General features: G+C 36.0%; 1 protein-coding gene across 3 annotated transcripts in view; it reads right to left on the reverse strand.

Annotated features, from left to right (window-relative positions):
* Positions 1–518: 518 nt before the first annotated feature.
* The window catches only part of TDRD3 (tudor domain containing 3), a 103,219-nt gene continuing 83,839 nt past the window's right edge, over positions 519–19,898 (reverse strand). For 2 of the 3 annotated variants that reach the window (XM_027674263.1, XM_027674264.1), the window contains 2 exons: positions 6,276–6,412; positions 519–2,068 (listed from right to left, as the gene is read on the reverse strand). In XM_027674263.1, the coding sequence (XP_027530064.1) occupies positions 6,293–6,412 (120 nt within the window). In that variant the 3' untranslated portion in view covers positions 519–2,068; positions 6,276–6,292. Of the gene's footprint in view, positions 2,069–2,459; positions 2,566–6,275; positions 6,413–19,898 lie in introns of all 3 variants that reach the window. The other variant, XR_003532758.1, reaches the window with a different exon arrangement.

Genomic DNA, 19,898 nt, shown 5'->3' on the forward strand with positions numbered 1-19,898 from the left:
TACGTGACTTTTCAAGAAGACTCTGGAGCTGTTTGCTTACTCTGGCTTTCCAGTTCCACAGCACTGGTGAAAAGACCAGGACATGGTCTTTACTGTTTTACAAAGAAAAACAAGGACATTTCTCAAGGACATTTCATTTTCCTACAGCTGTACATCCATGCGGTAATCTCAGAATGCTACAATCACTACAGAGGAATGCTGCTTCGTATTTGTACAGTCTTAAAATTTCTTAAGTAGGCATTATTTTTTATAGTTCGCTAAATCAGACTCGTAGTTTTCAGAATTTTATGAATTAGTTCACAGCAGGAATGAAAGCGCAAAAGAACATAAAAATTATTTTAATTTCAGAAATTGCTTTGGTACACTGATTGTAGGACTTGTTTAATGCACATCCAATTTGCAAAGAAAAATCAAAACTGCTTTTTAAAACAATGCTAGGGCCGCATTTTTTTATGAAGCTGAATAGCTGCTGTCAGTGGTCTTAGCAACAGTACTGTAAGTAAACATCCGACATCCAATGTATTAGATCTATAGTTTATTTATTTGCTGGTACAATTTAGCAGAACCGATCAGGATGATTCATAGTATTTGGAAAGTGGTTTCTAACTTAAATCTAATAAACTTCATAAAATTTGTTGTGTGTCAGTTAAAAGTGAAGAACTTTAATGTTGTACAGCTCATGTTTTAACTTCCAAAATTCTTTAGAATTATTAGTGAGTTGCATCATAATTATCAAGAAGCTGCTTAGGATCCATTAAAGCAGCAAAACATTTGGTTCCTTACTATTCTGCAAATATTTATGTGATTGGTTAAGATATGACTGCATTCAGACAGTAATCCACATTCTGTACTGCAGGTACATTCAATTACATCCTCAATATAAAAGGTCTTATCATCCAAACAAACAACTATTCAAACAGAGTTTTGTATGAGCAATTAGAGAAAAATTCAATAGAAATAATTGTACAACTTATACCATCAATACATCTCTCAGGTATAATTCTATCCTTACAAAACTACCTCAAAACACGTGCTATTTCAAGTGATCAGAATAAAGCTTAGAAGGGATTTGCATGTTACATAGATTTTGAGTGCTTCTCAGATAAAGAAATAGTGAAATTTCAACTATTTGTCATAATCACATAAGATTCGAAGATACAGTTTAGAATGAAAAGTAGTTTGACAAAAGATTCTTCCAAGCATCAATGACAACACAAAAAATTCTAGTAATATGAAGCAATAAAAGCAGAGTTTAAAGCTGCAAGAAAGTACCTACTATTCAACAGCTCACACGTGTGCATGTATACACATAGTTATGCTTAAAATGGTCGTGCACCTTTAGGCATTTTTTGTTTAAATGACTTTTCTGTACCTTTTAGAAATGTTTCTATTTCTGTAATATAAATATTCCTAAAAATAAAATGTTTACCTAAAATTATTTAGAAAAAGACTATTGAAACTGATGTTTTTCTTTTCTCCCCTTTGATCTTCTGGTCACAGATCATGAAAAACACAGTAGGCAAATCTGTATTTTGGCCTTCTGCAACTTTGGAAAAAAACCCACAGAAAACACAGTCAAAACCTATTCAGAATTTTACTGTACAATAATTAGCTGAAACTTTTTTATCATGTTTACTAATGCCAGCCAAAAATGTAAATTAAATGTCCAATCCTGTCATCTTTTGAGAAAATATAAGTTTTAATTTTACTTTACTAGAAGCAATATTAGAATCAAAATCAGTTCAGAATTAATAAAAATCATGATACATTATTATGTTAACTAACAGTGGAGGCTCAGTAAAAAGAATACAAGGCAAAGAATAGAATAGTGCACTGTGGTTTTATTGATGGCAGCAATGACAATTTGCCTCTTTCATATGTAAAAAGTATTCAGCTTCATTTAACTAAGAACTTTAAAAAAGTCTCTTGTGGTGTCAGGTCCAAATTTCTTCTGCTCACATGAGCTTTCTTTGTTCCATCCTGCTGTCTGGAAAAAGCCAGAATTTCCTCTAGAAGTCTCCAGCAAGTTGGAACTGCCAGTGAACTTCCGCCGACTCCAAGAAAGTTTCTAAATGAAAAAATAAAATACTTTAGCTAAGGATAAAAAAAATAATAGCACTCAAGAAACCATCACCACCCCCCATTCCTGGGCTCTTTGTGCAACATACGCTTTATTGTTACTTCATTTTCTTCTTCCAAAAGACTGGATATATGCTTTTCAGTAATTACAGGCAGAAGTCTTTAAAAAAATAAATGAGAAGGCTGCGCTTCAGCGCAATTAATATGATTGGTCTAGTACAAAGAATACTTTCTCGTAATGACTTCTTTCTCACAAAAACAGAGTTTCTCCATTGTTAAGGACTTTGAGACAGATTTTATAGCAAGTGTGACAAAGTGTAAATTAATTCTGTCAGAGAGCAAAGGAAGACCCAAGAAACATATAATGACCAAGCACTCACAGGTCCACACTCACAGGTTCTTTCAAGCTCCTCCAAAAGTTACAATCCTTCAAAACACTCATTTCTGATTACTTGTTCCTCTTCTTTTTCAGACTATCATGACATTCTATACAGAAAGTATAACCTCAGGATGTATTTTTATTATTGTTAGATTCTAATTCTTATATCTTGACTCTCCAGGAGGAATACCTTATTTTACAGACCTGTTAAAGCTAGTATTTGAATCATACCCATATAAAATTCCCCTCTGATAAAATTCTGAGTTAATGTTCTCCACTTCACACTGCTGGATATTAATAAAGGATAATTTATAGGTCAACTGCAACCACAGTGAGGTACTGACTACCCCATACTTCTGTTATTTCACCTTAACATGTCTACTCTATTCCTCTGTCCTCATAAAAATCACCAGGTCAAGACCTCCTGCAAGTCTGCAGCAATTGTTCTTAATACCCAAAGCTTTTAACACTGTGGCAAAAACCTCTTCAGAAGGTTAGAATCAGAATAGTTTGCGTTGGACAGGATCTCTAAAGGTCATCTAGTCAAACCTCCCTGTAATGACCACGGACATCTTTAACTATACCAGGTTGCTCAGAGCGCCTTCCAGCCTGACCCTGAATGTTTCCAGGGATGGAGCATCCACCAGCTCTCTGGGCAACCTGTTCCAGTGTTTCACCACTCTCATCAAAACAATTTTTCACCTTGAATCTAGTTTGAATTTACCCTCTTTTAGTTTAAAACCACCACCTATATCACAAAAGGCCCTACTACAAAGTCTGTCTCCATCTTTTTTATAACGCCCTTTTAAGTACCAAAATGCCACATTAAGGTCCCTCTGGAGACTTCTCTTCCCCAGACAGAACAGTCCCCTGGATACAAACTCCACTTTTAAAAAACATCTCAGAATTTTAAAAACTTAAACCTCCTCACGCTTAAAATCCCATTATACTGTAGATGGTGATTTTTAAACTGATTATTTGGTAATACTAACTCCAGACTTGCGTGTGCAAATTCAACACCCAAATGAGCGTGCTGAACACTAATCCAGGAAGCAGTACAGCTTCATCACTGCACTGCTGCGCCACTGCTAATAAACCCTCCCTGTCAAGTCAGGTAAGATTATAAAGGTAGATCTAAGAGATTTGGGGTATAAGGTGATGCATCTACTGTATGGACTTCATGCTTCATCTTTGATACATCTCTATCATACTCAATACAAATATGGCCCGCAAACTTCAGTGTTAGTATTGTCTAAGTTACCTTTGAGAACAAGACACCTTGGAATTTTAAATGTTATGAACTACAACATTAAAATTCTACAGAATTTACCAATTTATAATATAAAATAATAATCATCAAGGGTTCTACATCTCTCTTCAGGAAAAAGACATTAATAGAGAGAGACTCCCTTTCAGTAAGTAAAGGTGTCATTAATCAATGATCTGTTGAAGAGGTAAACATCCTTCAGAGGAAAATTGTGGTAAAATTACATCTTACTGGATCCCTTAAAACTTCCCTGATAAATCTTGTCTTCATTTAACAGGTTATCAAAAACTTGAAATAAGAACAATATGCCATGCTCTCAGAAGCTCTAAGGAATAAAAAGGAGGCAAAACCCATGTAGAAACCCACTTCTAGGAACTGACATTCAATATTTCTGAACTTTTACATGTCAAGACATTAAAGTTACATTGTTGTTGTACAAGTCCAGGTAAGCTGAAAGCAATTTAGAAAAAGACTGTGTTTGATTTTTCTGCCCACATTTAAAATCAGGGAAGAACCGATTATATCAACCTCTTGTTTTTGGAGAAGCTCAGTAGAAGGGAAATGCTGTAATGGCTTATTTTCTGTAGTAGGTAGGTTTTGATACCACATCTGCTGTCCATTTAGGTCAGGATCCCACTATAATCTTTAAAACACCTGCAAGGAACAACTACCTGTACCTTAGAAAGGTTGTTCCTTACCTGCCAAAAATTCATTCACTTTTCTTGAGATACGGGAGTCACTATCACTCTCCCTGGTCCCTCATAGCTGACCAAAGCTAGTACAGTTTTCCAGATTTATACTGCAAAATTAAAGAAATACCAAAAACATTACCTAAAGACACAAAAAAATTCCCTGGTTTTGACTGCTGTGTACACTTGACACGTCTCATTCAACTGATCACACTGACACTCCTTGGAGCCAACTGTGCAAGTTAAAACTCTACTCAGTGCATATGTCAGATTAATTTCTGCAGAAATTATCTGTAGGGATAGGCACAATTTCGGAAGAATTTGTGACAAAGAGCTAGAACTTGATTTCACTTAGGAAGACTGTAAAATGCCTTCTTGAACGGGTTAGATGTTTTTTGTTTTCCTTCCTCCTGCATTTCAGAGAAAGTTGCAGGGAGAAGCTGTGAGCGAGATATCTCTTTCCCTGCTATGCAGAGAGAGAACACATTTGCAGATATGTACAAGGTCTCGTCGGGCCAGAGAGGGTGGGAGAGCAGAGAGACAAGATAAAAAAAGCCTTGGAGAAGGTGGGGCATTGCCTTTTCCCCCTGGGGGCCCCATTGTGTGCAGCATCATTAAGAAATGGTCCTTGCATCTGAAATAAATCCTTTTTTTAATCTTTCCACTGCCTTGCCATTCTTGGGAAGAATACCTCTGTATGTTTTACCTTATACTGTCTCTGACATGTATATCATCAATATTGATATTGATGATATACTTACTTAAAATAGAAAATCAAATTACATAGGCAAAAATAGAATAATTATCACCTTGGCAAGAGCCAGAAATAAAGTATGCTCTTACATTGCCAGTACTGCCCCAAATAAAAAAAGTATTTGAGCATATAATCAAAAAAGTAGAATCATGTTATTCCACATCAGAAATATCAAAAGGTGCAGAGATAAGCAACACCTGTTAAGCCAACAGAATGTGGAGGACTGGAGCAAGGAAAAGAACAAAAGAGACATCAGTAAAAATAAACTGGCTAGTAAGTAAAAAAAAAAAAAAATCAGATTCAAGACAAAGAAACATTGTAGATGTACATCAAATAGCATGTGGCTTACCAAAGCTTTCTTTATTCAAGATGCAATCCTTTGTAAATTAAGGATTTAGAAAAATCAACAAGTAAAATGAAAGCAGTATAATTCACATGATTTGTTTAGTAAAATAACTGTAACTGTTTTATCTGGTTGGCCTTTTTAAATTTCCAAATGTATGTATCAGGTGTATTTTCTGAGGATAATATACAATCCCTTAATTTCTGGTAATTAATAAAGTATAGATGCAAGTATATCATCAAGATTCAGAGTACGGTAAAAATTCTTTGGCCATTCAATGGTGAACTTACAGATTTTATATTTTAGTGTTGCAAATTCTCCTTCTCATGCAAGTAAAACAACAGAAAGGACATTTATTCCCATGAATGGCTCATAAAAAGCAGAATATGGGATCTTGGATAGAGATAGACAGTCCTGAGTTAAGCAAGGACTGCAGCTACTTATTTCAGAGAAGCAGCTGGTCCAATGTATGTGAATGAGAGAATCTTGCTGCTGCTCTCAGGTGAAAAAGTATCAGGTAAAAACTTGCTGAGCTGACATGAGTCTTGACATAAAGCAAAACCAAAAAGCTATTTACTGAAATGTGTTTATTGCCTTCCCTCTTCCCACAGGTATATTAAGTCTCTTTATAAACAGATATCCTACTTCTATAATAAATATACCAATATCCCTATAAAAAAAGGTATAGAACAATCCAGACCTGCTTTTCTTGAAATCTAAACACATACATAAAATGTGTTATATCTTATATATCTTATATTTACCTTTTTTTCCTTATTCATCAGTTTCTAGCTCTGGGGGGTTGATAAAATTGTTGAGTAGGTCGTGTGGACCGTCTTGGCTGACCATCACCTCCTCTGCGGAATTCTAGAGTTTGCTCATATGTTTCTTCTTCGTCCTCCTGCAGGTAAATAGCATTGTTTTAAATAGAAGAGCTGGGAAATGCATTATACGTGAGTTGTTATATGCATACACACATCCACACATATATACATGTATGGATGAATCCATGCACACATAGCAAGTGCTGCTTCTGTGCTGAGGACCACTTAATGAAATAAGTGAGATACGGGAGTGGGTTTTTCAAACCTAGGAAAGCTAACAAAAACAAGTTGGAGAATCTCAAAACTCAATCCCCCAGGGAAGCAGTAGAAGTTATTAAATATATGCGGGGGGGGGGGGAAATCATACATATTAAAGAAAAATTATTTTCCAAGAGTCATCCAGGCAACAAACTCAAGAAGCAAAGTAACCTTGATAACCTGCCAGAGCAAGAGAAAGCTTTCAGGAGTTCACAAATGTGTGTGGAAAGAAATAAAAGAATTAGGAAATGGAAATACAAGGAACAGCATCTGGCAACATGCATGCTAGAAACATAGATCTGAAACAGCAGGTAAAAATCTATGATGCAGTAATAATGAAAAAAGCCTACAAGTACAGTGAAAAATTTAGAGATGAATTTTCTATATGTTGCAATAATAAATATACCCCCAGAATAATGACAGGAGAGGTAATTACATATTTGCAATATTGTATTCACTCCTAGGTATCTCCATACCAGAAAGATATTGACAAATTACATAGAATTCAGAGGGGGGAAAAAAACCCAACCAACCAAAACCCAAAAATAATCAAGATACTGGAGAATATTCTTTTATTCTTCCAAAGGAAGAATAAAATAACTACATATTTACTTTGGTCAAGAAATATTGAGTGGAAAAATATCCATCTGGTGGAATATTTGAAGGTGGTGCACATTAAAGATAGAGAAAAATTTTAAGAGCATAAGAGTTTATAACACAGAGAAACAGAAGAAAAAAAATACAGGGTGAAAAAAAAAGTTCCAGCAAATGAGTATGATTGTCAAACAGTGACTCAGAAAAACAGTTTTATTTTCATTTCTTTAGTATCTTAACACTACACTGTAGCAGACACCAAGTCTAATGGGAACATGCTGGAAGAAATTTGCTTTTGGGAAAAAGTACTGAGTATGTAACTCTTAATCCCTTTCATTCACATCATAGGAACATAGAGCAGCACAAAGCAAGAGCACTGAATGATTCATTAAAAGTTCATCAACAATTCCAGCACCCAGCAACTGTCTGAGAGTGCAGCATGCTCATAACAGAATAAGCAAGTCAGAGCAGTAAAATATTTCACTGTAAGTGATAGAAAGGAAAATTCTAAAGCCTAAGTTTCTTTCTGTTGTGAAAAGTCAGATCTTACTCAAGAAACCCCTCTTTCTGAATTAGCTTCAATATCAATAAACATGCATTTTTGAAATAACAGTTACAGACAACCACATTCCTCATGGTAAGGTCTCCTATTTACAGGGCATATCTGTGGTCACAGCTATATTTCCAGATTAAGCCTTACTACAGAGAGTCTTTCTGTGGAAGAAAACACAACTGAATACAGTATAAACGATTTATATCTTTTACTTTCACTGTAGCCAAAGGCTGAAAAGCAGAATTCTGCCATAAGACTTAGTTTTCTCAGTGTACTTTTACCACTTGTAGCGCTATCAATTCCCTCATATAAAGAAGTTCAGAGACACTGATTATCAAAAAAAAAAAAAAATCAACAGAGAAGTAGATGTCTAACATAAAGGTGCACATAGTTTGCAATATTACTAGCCCTACTATAAACACTCAACTTATTATATCAGGTAATCTCTTGTCACTGGAAACGCAAGCCGCACTAGGATCAAAATGTTAAAAGGTAAGCTAGATGACTGAAGTGGTCTAAATACCTTTAGCTCTTTCAGCATACTCTAAGAAACCTGAATAGCTGAAAATAGTTTCTATTGCCAAAAGAAAGATGGAATTGCAAGCCGTCTTAAAATTCTATGTCAAAGCTTCAGTCAAACATAAGAGCACTCATTCTTCAAGAAAAAACTGGTGAACTTTCTTTTGCTCAGTATCTGGATTTCTCCAAAACTTGAAAACTAAATGGCATATATACATGACTGAAAATTTAGCAACATATACTGGTGTTCTCAAGAGACTGTAGCAAATCGGACATCAATCTTTTATTTGGACACATGGTAGTCATTGCTCAGAAAGCACAGAAATTAAATAGTAAAGTGTATTGCACCTCAACTGTAATAGCCAACCTCTTTCTGAGGATTAGCATATCAGAGTAAATTTCTAGAGCAGCAAATCTTCATCAAATCTCAAAGTTAATGTTGTGGGTCCTTTGAACTCAGCAAAATCAAATTAAAACGAGAATTTTCTAACACATTTCTATTTTGGTGCAGTTGTGTTCACACATAGAATGAAAAGCTTCAGATGCATGTATTCCAAATCAAGTATTTTTACTGCAATAGGCAAGAGTGAAATGTGAAATTAAATTCATTTTCTTAAGGTTTTGAATAAGATGGCAGTGACAAATGTAGGAAATTATAATAACAAATGAGTAACAGAACACCTTTCAACTCCATACTCAGTGGCTCCACACACAGTTACAGACTGCCTTGTTGAAGTCTGCCATCTTCACGTCAGAGGATACATTGTCATTTCTTTCTTGGGTCTTACCTATTCACATTTGATCCTAAATGAATCTAACATTCTCCAAAATAACAATTTGCCAAGTCATATCTTTATTAAACATTTCTTGCTTTACAAGTAATTGAATTTCTTTTCTGTCACCATTTCTTAATCACCGACCCTCAATCCACCACTGCTGATATTTCACCCTCTATTGCCATTTCATTTCCACAGAATCAAAGAATGGGTAAGATTTGAAGGGACCACAGCGGGTCATCTGGTCCAACCTCCTGCTCAAGCAGGGTCATCCTAGAGCAGGATTGCACAGGATTGTGTTCAGATAGTTCTTGAATATCTCCAGTGAGGGAGACTCTACAACCTCTCTGGGAAACCTGTTCTAGTGCATGGTCACCTGCATAGTAAGGAAGTTCTTCTTCATATTCAGGTGGAACTTCCTGTGCATCAGCTTCTGCCCATTGACTCTTGTCATACTGCTGGGTACCACCAAGAAGAGTCTGGCTCCATCCTCTTAGCACCCTCCCTTCAGATACTTATATATACTATTGAGATTCCACTCTCAGTCTTCTCTTCTCCATGGAAAACAGGCTCAGCCTATTCATCCTTATTTCTATTTTAAGGAAATGCCTTATTTCCTTAAAGAAACCCTTAATTCCATTTTAAGGATTTTTATCTCACTTTACTTTAAAATCTCTCCACCCCACACTAAAAACTGCCATCCCTCTTCTGGAACAGCATCCACCTTTTGCACTTAGTGTCTCTTATGTTCACTTCCTTGTTTTTTCTGTTCTTCAACCAAAACCTTCACCTGTCTACATTTCTTCCATTATAACTGCATTCAGTTAGGTCATACATCTTGCTACCAACTCTACTTTTCCAATCTTTCTTACTGCTTGCTTTCAATGTATCAGTTGTTTGTGACTCATTCTAAATTATTCTTATCCATATAAAATCTAGATTAATTTTATAAAGCAAAGGTGGCCACAAAGCTCAGAGCATTTTCATTCTCCTTCTATTACCAGTAGAGGTTCTATATTAGTACACTGCTCCAAAAACATATATTTTATTATCTCCATAGTTCAGCTTATTATTCATTATCTAATACTCTAGGATCCAGGACTCAGTACGCTAGTACTCAGACAATGCCCACCTAAGACTATGAACCCTTAGATCAAATGATAGCACTAATCATAACTGCAAAAGACAGCAAAAAAATGGCAGATCCATTGGCAAAAGCAAGGAAAGGTTCCCAATGCAAACAGTGAAATTCAAAAATAAATTTCTGCAGTAACAGGGTTAGACTGACATGAGAGGGTGGAGTGTGTCAGCATTCTTTAGGTATTTAAAAAAAGAGTGTGAACAGGGAAGTATAAGCCATTGGGAATTTCAGCTTCCACTCAATATTCTGCCATAAAAATCTGCAGTTACTTTTGATGGTTTTGTTCCATCTCATAAGACAGGCAAGAACTAAACAAGGGTGAAATGGGAATATATGCACACCCAGTGCTTTAATTTTGGACCCATATATTCTGAAGAGCTTGTACCACCACCACCACACTTGATCAGCTGAGCTTAGTGAATTCCACGAGTAACTTCAGTCCAGCCAAGTGACTACCAGCTTGCTTTCACATAAAAAATTCGATGGACTTCACAGCTGCAGAATATAGTTCTAAATCCAGCATCTAAAATACTTTAACAACCAATTCGCTCCTAAAATTAACAATATTAGAGTAGAGTAAATGTATACTTCATTAAAAGCTTTCTCATTTCATTTCAACTGCAAGACCTCTTTCAGTGCATTCAAAAGAACTGTTTAGAAACTCTTCTTTTTAAACACAGACCTTGCAGGGGATACTTACTGTATAACTTCTGAGAACAATGAATAGCTGGATTACATTAAAGAGCCAGACAGAAGTTATGCATTGACAGAAAAGCTTTGCTGAATGCTGTGCTCACATATATTTAGGATGCAGTTGCAAGTCACAGCTGAGCAGCTCCTGCACTTTGCCACTTACAAACTAGTTACCTCTGTCTATTACTGCTTACAAATGGAAAATTCTGCTCCATTCACTAGGCCCTTCTATTAAGGCTTTTCAATTATAACTCTCTGTGGGCTATTAAGAGATGAGCACTCAGGTCTGTGCAAGGAGGCATGAAGAAGCAGAGTGGGGCTAGGGACTGTGGGACAAAGAAGAGACAGCAAGGCAAAGAAAGCAGAAGACATTTTCCATTTCAGTAGTGTCAAACCACTGCTCCAGTTTAAGCTGTAGTTTTAACTTTACCCACACACTCAACGCATGGGGAACTTGCTGGATTCAGTATAAAGAAAGAGTGTTGGCTTCCTTGCAAAGTGACCTTTACTTCCATGAGCATTTCAAATTCTATTTCATAATCCAGATTTAATGCCTCTTTGCATTGCCCACTATGCTGCCAACAGCAGCCTCCTGATGTTAACACACAAGTGATCTCTTATTTTGCTGGTTGAATTCCTTTCTTAAAATTTGCTTCTTTCGCCTAATCATCCAGTGTTGATCTCCTTGAGTACTTTTTTCGTTTTTGCATTTTCTACTTACCCATGCTTGTATCAACTGAAAACAGATTGTAAGATATTTCAGATGTAACAAAAAACAAAAACAAAGAGAAAAACTACACTATGTCCATAATCAGAAATTCACAAGTCCTAGAAATACTAAATGTAATTATTTTATATGCAATATATTATATATCCTATATTTGCAAGGAAAAAAATAATTGGCTGAAGTGTCTACAGTATTTCCTTTAACTTTTACTTCATCTGGATTCTTTGTACTCCAGACTAATTAAGAATGAAAAAGGATTTTGTAGGGGGAAAAAAAACAGTTTAAAGTTACACAATTTTAGAGTGGCTTTGGGTCATAATTTCAAAAATTACTATCAAATGAGTTGTAGAAATTCCAAGTAAAAGGGAAATTATGACTGAAATAGATTTTTCAAGGATCTTAACCAAGTACTGACTTTGTGACAGAAGCTTTTTGAGGTGTCTATTACAGAATTATTCAACATATTTGTTCTTGATCCATTTTCTTTGCAAGTTAGGTTTGTTACTTAAAATATCAGTTCCTTTCAAAGAGTAATGTTCCAGAGTAATCTTCATAAGCCTGCAGATGCTCACAATTTTATTTTTTTTTTCCACAGTACACATCTGTACTAGAGTGGGCCTGTGGGCATTCAAATTTCTGAGTTAAATTATGAATGAGAGGACCAAGGTTATGCTACTAGACCTGCACACAGCTGATCCCTCACTGACATCAGATCATTAATATAAACTCATAGCCCTATTAATGCATTATCTTCTATCTGTGAAGGATATGCAGGATAAAAAATTGTAAAGGATTTATAGAGTATACAAGTTCTTCTCCTACTTGAAAATCATGATCCAATAAGCACCTCATTGCATATAGGACATTACAAGCAGGTACTATACAGTTGCATATAAACCCGTATACGCTACATGTATAGCCCTCCATATGTAATTCTGCTTTGACTTTTACATCAAAACCATCAATAGCTTTGCTGAAGTTTTTAGCTTTAGTTTCATTACAGTAAACTATTACATTATACTATGTAAGACTGGTGACAGAAATGTTAAATGTATTGCAGCAACTTGTAGGAAATTTACTGCAAATTTAATTGTCCTTAAAGGGAAACAATTGACTTACTGTATGGTACTATATGATTTACTAAAAACATCTAAGACTGTGAACTGCAACTACACAATTATTGTTTGTTGCCATTCTGTGTGCAGTCAGGATAATTCCTACCCATTTACAAAACTTTTTAATCTACTATACTAGTGACATCTTTCTCTCCTTTAATATTTCTCAAATTCTATTAGATTTTGCTGTACTATACAAATAAAACCCTACAATGTATTTTCAAGCTAGTAATACAGACTATCCTAAATATATAGCGAAAAAGAATATTTGCATAGACTTGGAAAAAATTCAGTTTCTTTGCACTAAGTGCACTTGTGAACCAAACCATACTCTTCCATGGAAGGGGGTGAGGCAGAAGTATTTGCTGTATCACTGGACTTATTTCAGCATGTAAACAGAAAATCCTGCCAACAAAAATTTCAGAAAGAAAGGCATGCTATGAGAAATTATCTAATGCTTTCCTGATAGGGCACAAAATCACTACCAAAACCTAAAAAGGGAATAAAGAGAGCTTTGGTGACATTTTAGGTGAAAAAGAAGGACGTGTGCATACCCTCACCCATGGCATGATTTGACATACGAATCCCCAAAGTCACACACAGAGATGTATATTCAGTAAACAAAAGCCTATGTGAATTTATTTGTGAATAACTGCACACACACAGAGACAAAAAATATTAGACAGTTAAACATGGTAACAGGTAATTCAGTAAATATAAAGAAAATTTTAAACAGATATATATCCAAACTCCTAAATAAAAACCAAAACAAAATTGCATACAGGTTGTGAAGACATAAAAATTTAAGGGAAACTGTCCATGAGACAACACAGATCAGCCCCATAAAAGAGAGAGTATCTTAACTTGAAAGTTAGGACCTCTACATTATCTATATCCCATATGCTTTACATTTTGAAATAAAATAGGCCGAATTGCACCTTTAGTTAATAACCATGACTTAAAAAAAAACGACAACAAAAAAAAAAGGGACCATGTCACCCTGCAAGTTCTGTAATAAGTTCAAAAAATAATGACGGGCAAAATATGCTTCAAAGCATTAGGACCCTTTTATACTGCTACAGGATAGAACAGTTGGTGGCTGGTCACAGGTGGTGTTCCCCAGGGCTCAATACTGGGGCCAGTTATGTTTAACATATTTATGAGTGATCTGGACAAGGGGATCGAGTGCTCCATCAGTCACTTTGCAGATGACGCCAAGTTGGGAGGCAGTGTTGATCTGCTGGAGGGTAGGAAGGCTCTGCAGATGGATCTGGATAGTCTGGATCAATGGGCTGGGGCCAATTATATTAGGTTCAACAAGGTCAAGTGCTGCGTCCTGCACTTTGGCCACAACAACCCCATGCAGCACTACAGGCTGGGAGAAGAGTGGCTGGAAAGCTGCCTGGCAGAAAAGGACCTGGGGGTGCTGGTTGACAGCTGGCTGAACGTGAGCCAGCAGAATGCCCAGGCAGCCAAGAAAGCCAATGGCATTGTAGCTTGGATCAGAAATAATGTGGCCAGCAGGACCACGGCACTGATCATCTCCCTCTACTCAGCACTGGTGAGGTTGCACACCTTGAATCCTGTGTTCAGTTTTGGGTCCCTCACTACAAGAAAGACATCGAGGTGCTGGAGCATGTCCAGAGAAGGGCAACGAAGCTGGTGAAGGGTCTGGAGCACAAGTCCTATGAGGAGCAGTTGAGGGAGCTGGGGTTGTTTAGCCCGGAGAAAAGGAGGGTCAGGAGAGACCTCATCACTCTACAACTACCAGAAATGAGATTGCAGCAATGTGGGGGTTGGTCCTCTCTCCTAAGTAACAAGCAATAGTACAAGAGGAAATCACCTCAAGTTGTTCCAGGGGAGGTTTAGATTGGATATTTAGAAAATGTCTTCATAGAAAGGGAGGCCAAGCCTTGGAGCAGGCTGTCCAGGTAAGTGGTTGAGTCACCATCCCTGAAAGGATTTAAAAGATGTGTAGATGTGGCACTTAGTGATATGGTTTAGTGGTAGACTTGGCAGTGCTGGGTAAATGGTTTGACTGGGTGATCCTAAAGGTCTTTGCCAACTCAAACAATTCTAAATCTGTAATATTCAATCTTCAACAATTTTTATATCTACACAGAATGAGGTAATAAGTTAGGAACAAAGTAAAAAAAAAAAAAAAAAAAACACAAAATTTTCCATGTGTAAGAAAGTAAAAACACTGCATAATAACCCCTCTCCAGAACCAATTTACTCACATTCACAGTACTTCCCAGTTTGATATAGGGGGAAGTCCATTTCCAGGTTGAGTGATGAACCTTTGTTGAGTAGCTCCCTCCTTTAACTGGCCTGGACTTGTGGGAGATTCAGCTCTGTCACTAGGGACTCAACTTCTCTCCCCCAACAGTGATGAAACTCTAGGACCTACGATGCAATTTCCAGTGGCTGGACCTCGAAACACCCAGCAGCGAGGATTGCTGACAGAACCTGATGTGTGTCCGACATCAAAAGGAGGCTGATTATGTGCACAGGCAAAAGAAGTGAGACTGGAATGGGTCAAGAAGGAATGCAAGCAAGAAGGGAAACCTCCCAAGTCTGCATCTATTAGCTTGTAAAATTTTACTTTCCATCCCAGCACTCAAGAATGCTCATCAGCAGAGTTACATTGAAACACCACTGCAGGAGCTCTGTCAGGAAAGGAACAAAGATTACTGCAATAGCTAAACACTACTGCTTTCATTTGCTCTTATATGCCATTGGAAGTCCTATATGAGCAAATACAGTCTAGGGAGAGAACAAAAATGCCCAGATGAGAAAACAGATGAACACCAGGAACAAATTCAAAAAGAAAACAGCATACTATTACATAACTACATAAACTTTTTCAGCAAAATACTTTATCATCATGAACCTATATGAAATAAGCTCTCAAGATTTTCAGTAAGAAGTCAGAAATAACATTTCCAGTTAGGTATTACAGAAAACAAAACAAAACACACAACCCCTCCCCGCATAAACAAACAAACTCTACTAAAAAAACCCCACACCACGATAAAAAGAAACGACCACCAATAAATGGGCTTCATAAGTGTAGGAGAATCTGAAACAATCTTGCTGAGCAATGAGATAGTCCCTGATATCCTCCTGCATAACAGCATGTCTCAAGTTATAAAGTTAGAAGATCCTATCATGTTTGATGTTCAACATGTGACATACAAAATAAATGCATAAACCATGGAAAAAAACCCCCTCTATATAGCTATCACATTTATTGCTTTCTTATTAACCAACTCTCACTTTTATTATCCCTTTGGCAAAGAGCTCTTCAACACAAAAAACAAAACAAAACAAACAAACAAAAAAACCCACAAAAACCAAACTAACTCCCTCAACCTCCCAGTCTCAAAAAAAAAATAATAATTCCCTATGCTCTAACACTTATGAGGAAAAACAAATCACCTTTCTGAAAAAAAGGCATGCCTTCAGAGTCAGCTGCTTCTTTTAGTTCTTACATTACAGAAGATTTCTTTTTTTTGCAGATATTATTACTGATAACACTTGCAGGTCATCGAACAAAGAAAAAAACCCTCAAGCATTCCAGATATTAACCATCCCTGTACAAGGAACTTCAGTGCATTAAAGAATGTGTCTATTCAATACACACTGTCTACACAAGGAGGAGTAAGATCTGGTATCATACACACATAGCCCACTACGGATTATATTTGTCATAGGTTCTCTTCTGCAATACCAAGCCAAGAGTATCATGTCTCTTGCCTGGAAAGCAACCAGTCAGGAATACTACACCAATTCCTCCAATTTCCTCTTTAATTAAAATCCTTTGAATTAATCAGTGAAATGTGGACAAACTCAAAACACTGAGAGGTGAAGGAAACAGGAAAAGAGCGATGAGAAGAACAGTCCAGACATTTTTACACAACAAACTTCTTTTACTTACTCAACATATTCAATCCCAACACATGCAATACAGAGAAATCCAAGCATAAACACTTCAGAATTCTCAAAATGAGAATCTGAAGAACTTTTAATCACATGAGAACAGGATCAAAAACAATACTTAAACCAGGTTAAGCTATGCTATCTCAAAATAAAACTGCAAGTCACTTTAAAGGAAGTATTTAGTGAGAAACAGTATCTCTCAAAATAAACGAACTAAGGAGCCCATATGCAGCCTCCAAATAATGATTCATCATTGTGTGCAATTACAATTAATAACAAAGGGCTGAGGGGACAAGTATAATGCTCCAAGTGTGCTGCTTTAACTGTCCCAACTATTTTCAATAACTATAAACTCCAAGAAGAATGTGTTCCTAATCCAACTTGTACAGCTGGTGATAATTTGCAACAGAATTTCAGAGTCTGATGAATACAAAATGCTCAAGTTGAAGACTCAAACATATTTTGCAACACCTAATGATATAGACAGAAAATAGAAAACCAGTTTTATGCCCACGTAGTATAAATTACCTCCTCAACTGAAGAATACGCCTGCTTTTAGTTTATGAAAAAGCAAAATGCAGTTCCTTAACCACCTTTCAATGTCACTTATTACATTTCCACTAAGGGTTAGTAACTTTCAGAGTCAAATTGTGAACATGTCTATATTCCAACATGGACACAAAAAGCTAGAGTGTGAAAAACTATGTAGTTTCTCACAGGATATAGGTGGTAAAGAAAAACACTTACTAGCAGATTAACAGGATAAGTGGTTTCCACAACGCTTGTCTCTAAATAATGCCCCTTAAAAGAAGGTTGGGGAAATAAATAAATTACATAAAGAATTATCCTGACAGAACCTGAAGGTTAATTGTGTGTAAGGCATGTATGATGTTGCTCTGCAAAAGACATGATGGAATTTGAGGCAATATTTCCAGTAAGTACAAAAAGTCTCTGGTAAGGGAAAAAAAGGTTTAAGATAGACTCCGAAAAGCAATTTTTCAGCCTGGCAGGACAGAGGTAACTGAAATCACAACGTACTGATGAGATGAAAAATAAGGAACATCCCAACAAAATTATTGCATATATCTCATTTGCTTTCATAAAGCCAAATTATATCCTTTTGTGGAAACTAATTTCACACTGATAATGTTTTAGATGGATTTCAATAAATATCCGCCACCACTTAGGAAGATGAGCATTCCAAAATACTCAGCCTTCATTAATTAATTGAGTCACTGAATTATTATGAACTGTAAAATTAATCGAGAGATTTTCCTAACATTAAAGAAGCCAAAGAATTAAAGACATCAAGTTCTTCTCTGATGCAATATTCAGGGACATTTTTTCTACAGGAATCTTAGAACTGATCAAGTAGACTGTACCATTCTCTTTTAAGAGTTTTGGTTTTAGTGTAGTCACTGAGGACAGAAGCTAGATAAGAGACCCAACCAACACACATATATCTACTGCACCTACTTAATTATTCAATGGGAAAGATTTCCTGCTCAACCCACAACACGAAAAGACCACAGTGTGGTGCCAAGGCCTTCAAGGCTTAAGAGCCATAAAGAAATGGCACCCAATCCTTCAAGGAGGTATTTACCTGTCATAAATAAAGACACTGGAATAGGTTTAAAACCTCCATAAAACATACAGGCAAAAGTCTTCTCCAGCTTAAAGAGGCAGCTGAATGCCTTTGCCATTTAGCAGTTTTCAGTTGGTCTTTACATTGCTGGAGAGAGGTTCAAACACGTTCAGAAAACTCATAGGAGTCTTCACTTACCTGAAACAGGGGACAGACCTGAATTATAGTTTAAGGTAACTCAATACATGTAGAAGCTCTTAGAGCTCTGTGCAAGACACAAGGTTATCAAATTTGAGCTCTCAAATGTCTGCCAGAATGAATTAACTGTAATCCAAGATCCGTTGCTATTTTCTTTCCTCAGCTCATTCATTCCTGGAGGAATGAGTTGAGGAAACCTGCAAAGTGGATTTTCAGTCTCCACTGAACAGAACAAATTATAGAAAAACTAGGAATATATATAATACTTATGCCTTAAAAATAATTTTGCTTTCTTACATCTTTATGCAGAAATACAATCCAAGATACAGGAAGAGGAAACTAATCTAAACTACAAACTTCATAATTAGAATTTTTAGAGTAATTAGAAATACTGTAAGCAAAGAGTTCATATGAATTCTAGCTTGTTTTGAGAGTAATCAGATAAGACCATAACATATATAGGGAACACTATGATCTTTATTTCCTTCATACAGCAATAACAAACAAAACAAAACAAAAAGGTAATTGTAGAGTAAATAGGATGGCAAAAGGCCTATTGTATGACTAAGGAAATAGAGGATGGAAAACAGAATAAGGACTTACTAGACTTTAGGGAAAAATGTCACACAACGAACACTTAGGCTACAAATTTTCATAATTTATTGAGGAAAAAAATCCTACAAAATAGAGAATAAAATTAAGACTTAGAGTTTAAAGTATTATCTTGACTTTATTTTTTTTTTCCACAGAACAAATTAAGTGATTCAGGAAAGTCCTTCACGTTCCATGCTTTTCCGTTGTTAGCATAATTTTACATATTTTACAAGAAAAAACAAACAGTTCTTATTTCTACAATGGCTTTTCACTGATTTTTTTTTTATTTGGATTATAATACTTTCATTAAGTGACCCCTGCTACATTGAGGGAACTAGAGGGATACAGTATTGTAGTGTTACATACAAGACATTTATAAGAACTCTAGAACAGTGGAATCCAAATGTAATTTTATTATTAAAAATATTTATGAATTGCATACTTAAGACATATTTTTCAGGCACTAAGAAAAAAAATAAACAGTTTTAGTGATCTTAAATATATTTATATTGGTATTGTATGTGATTACTGAAAAAAATTCCCCACTAGCTTTTTGGTTTACCTAATGTAAAACTCAGCTTTATCTTCTATACTTCTAGCCATCAGAAAGATAAAGAGCTGCATGTAAGGTGTCAGAGAGACTGAAAACTTACAAGAACTCTGGGCAAAGTGGGTAATGGACAGTACACAATCAATTATCAAGGAGTCTTGATCATCTAGTTACACTTTTTTCATTAAGGTGGTAAGCACAAACCCTGAGAATAACAGGCAGATTCAATCTACAGTCAAGAAAAGACAAAACAAACCAAATTTTAAAAAAAGACCAAAAAAACCCCCTCAACTAACCAAAAAACCAAACCAAACCAAA

Source organism: Neopelma chrysocephalum, unplaced genomic scaffold (genome assembly GCF_003984885.1).
Source record: "Neopelma chrysocephalum unplaced genomic scaffold, ASM398488v2 Primary Assembly neopelma1_25, whole genome shotgun sequence".
Taxonomy (NCBI): domain Eukaryota; kingdom Metazoa; phylum Chordata; class Aves; order Passeriformes; family Pipridae; genus Neopelma; species Neopelma chrysocephalum.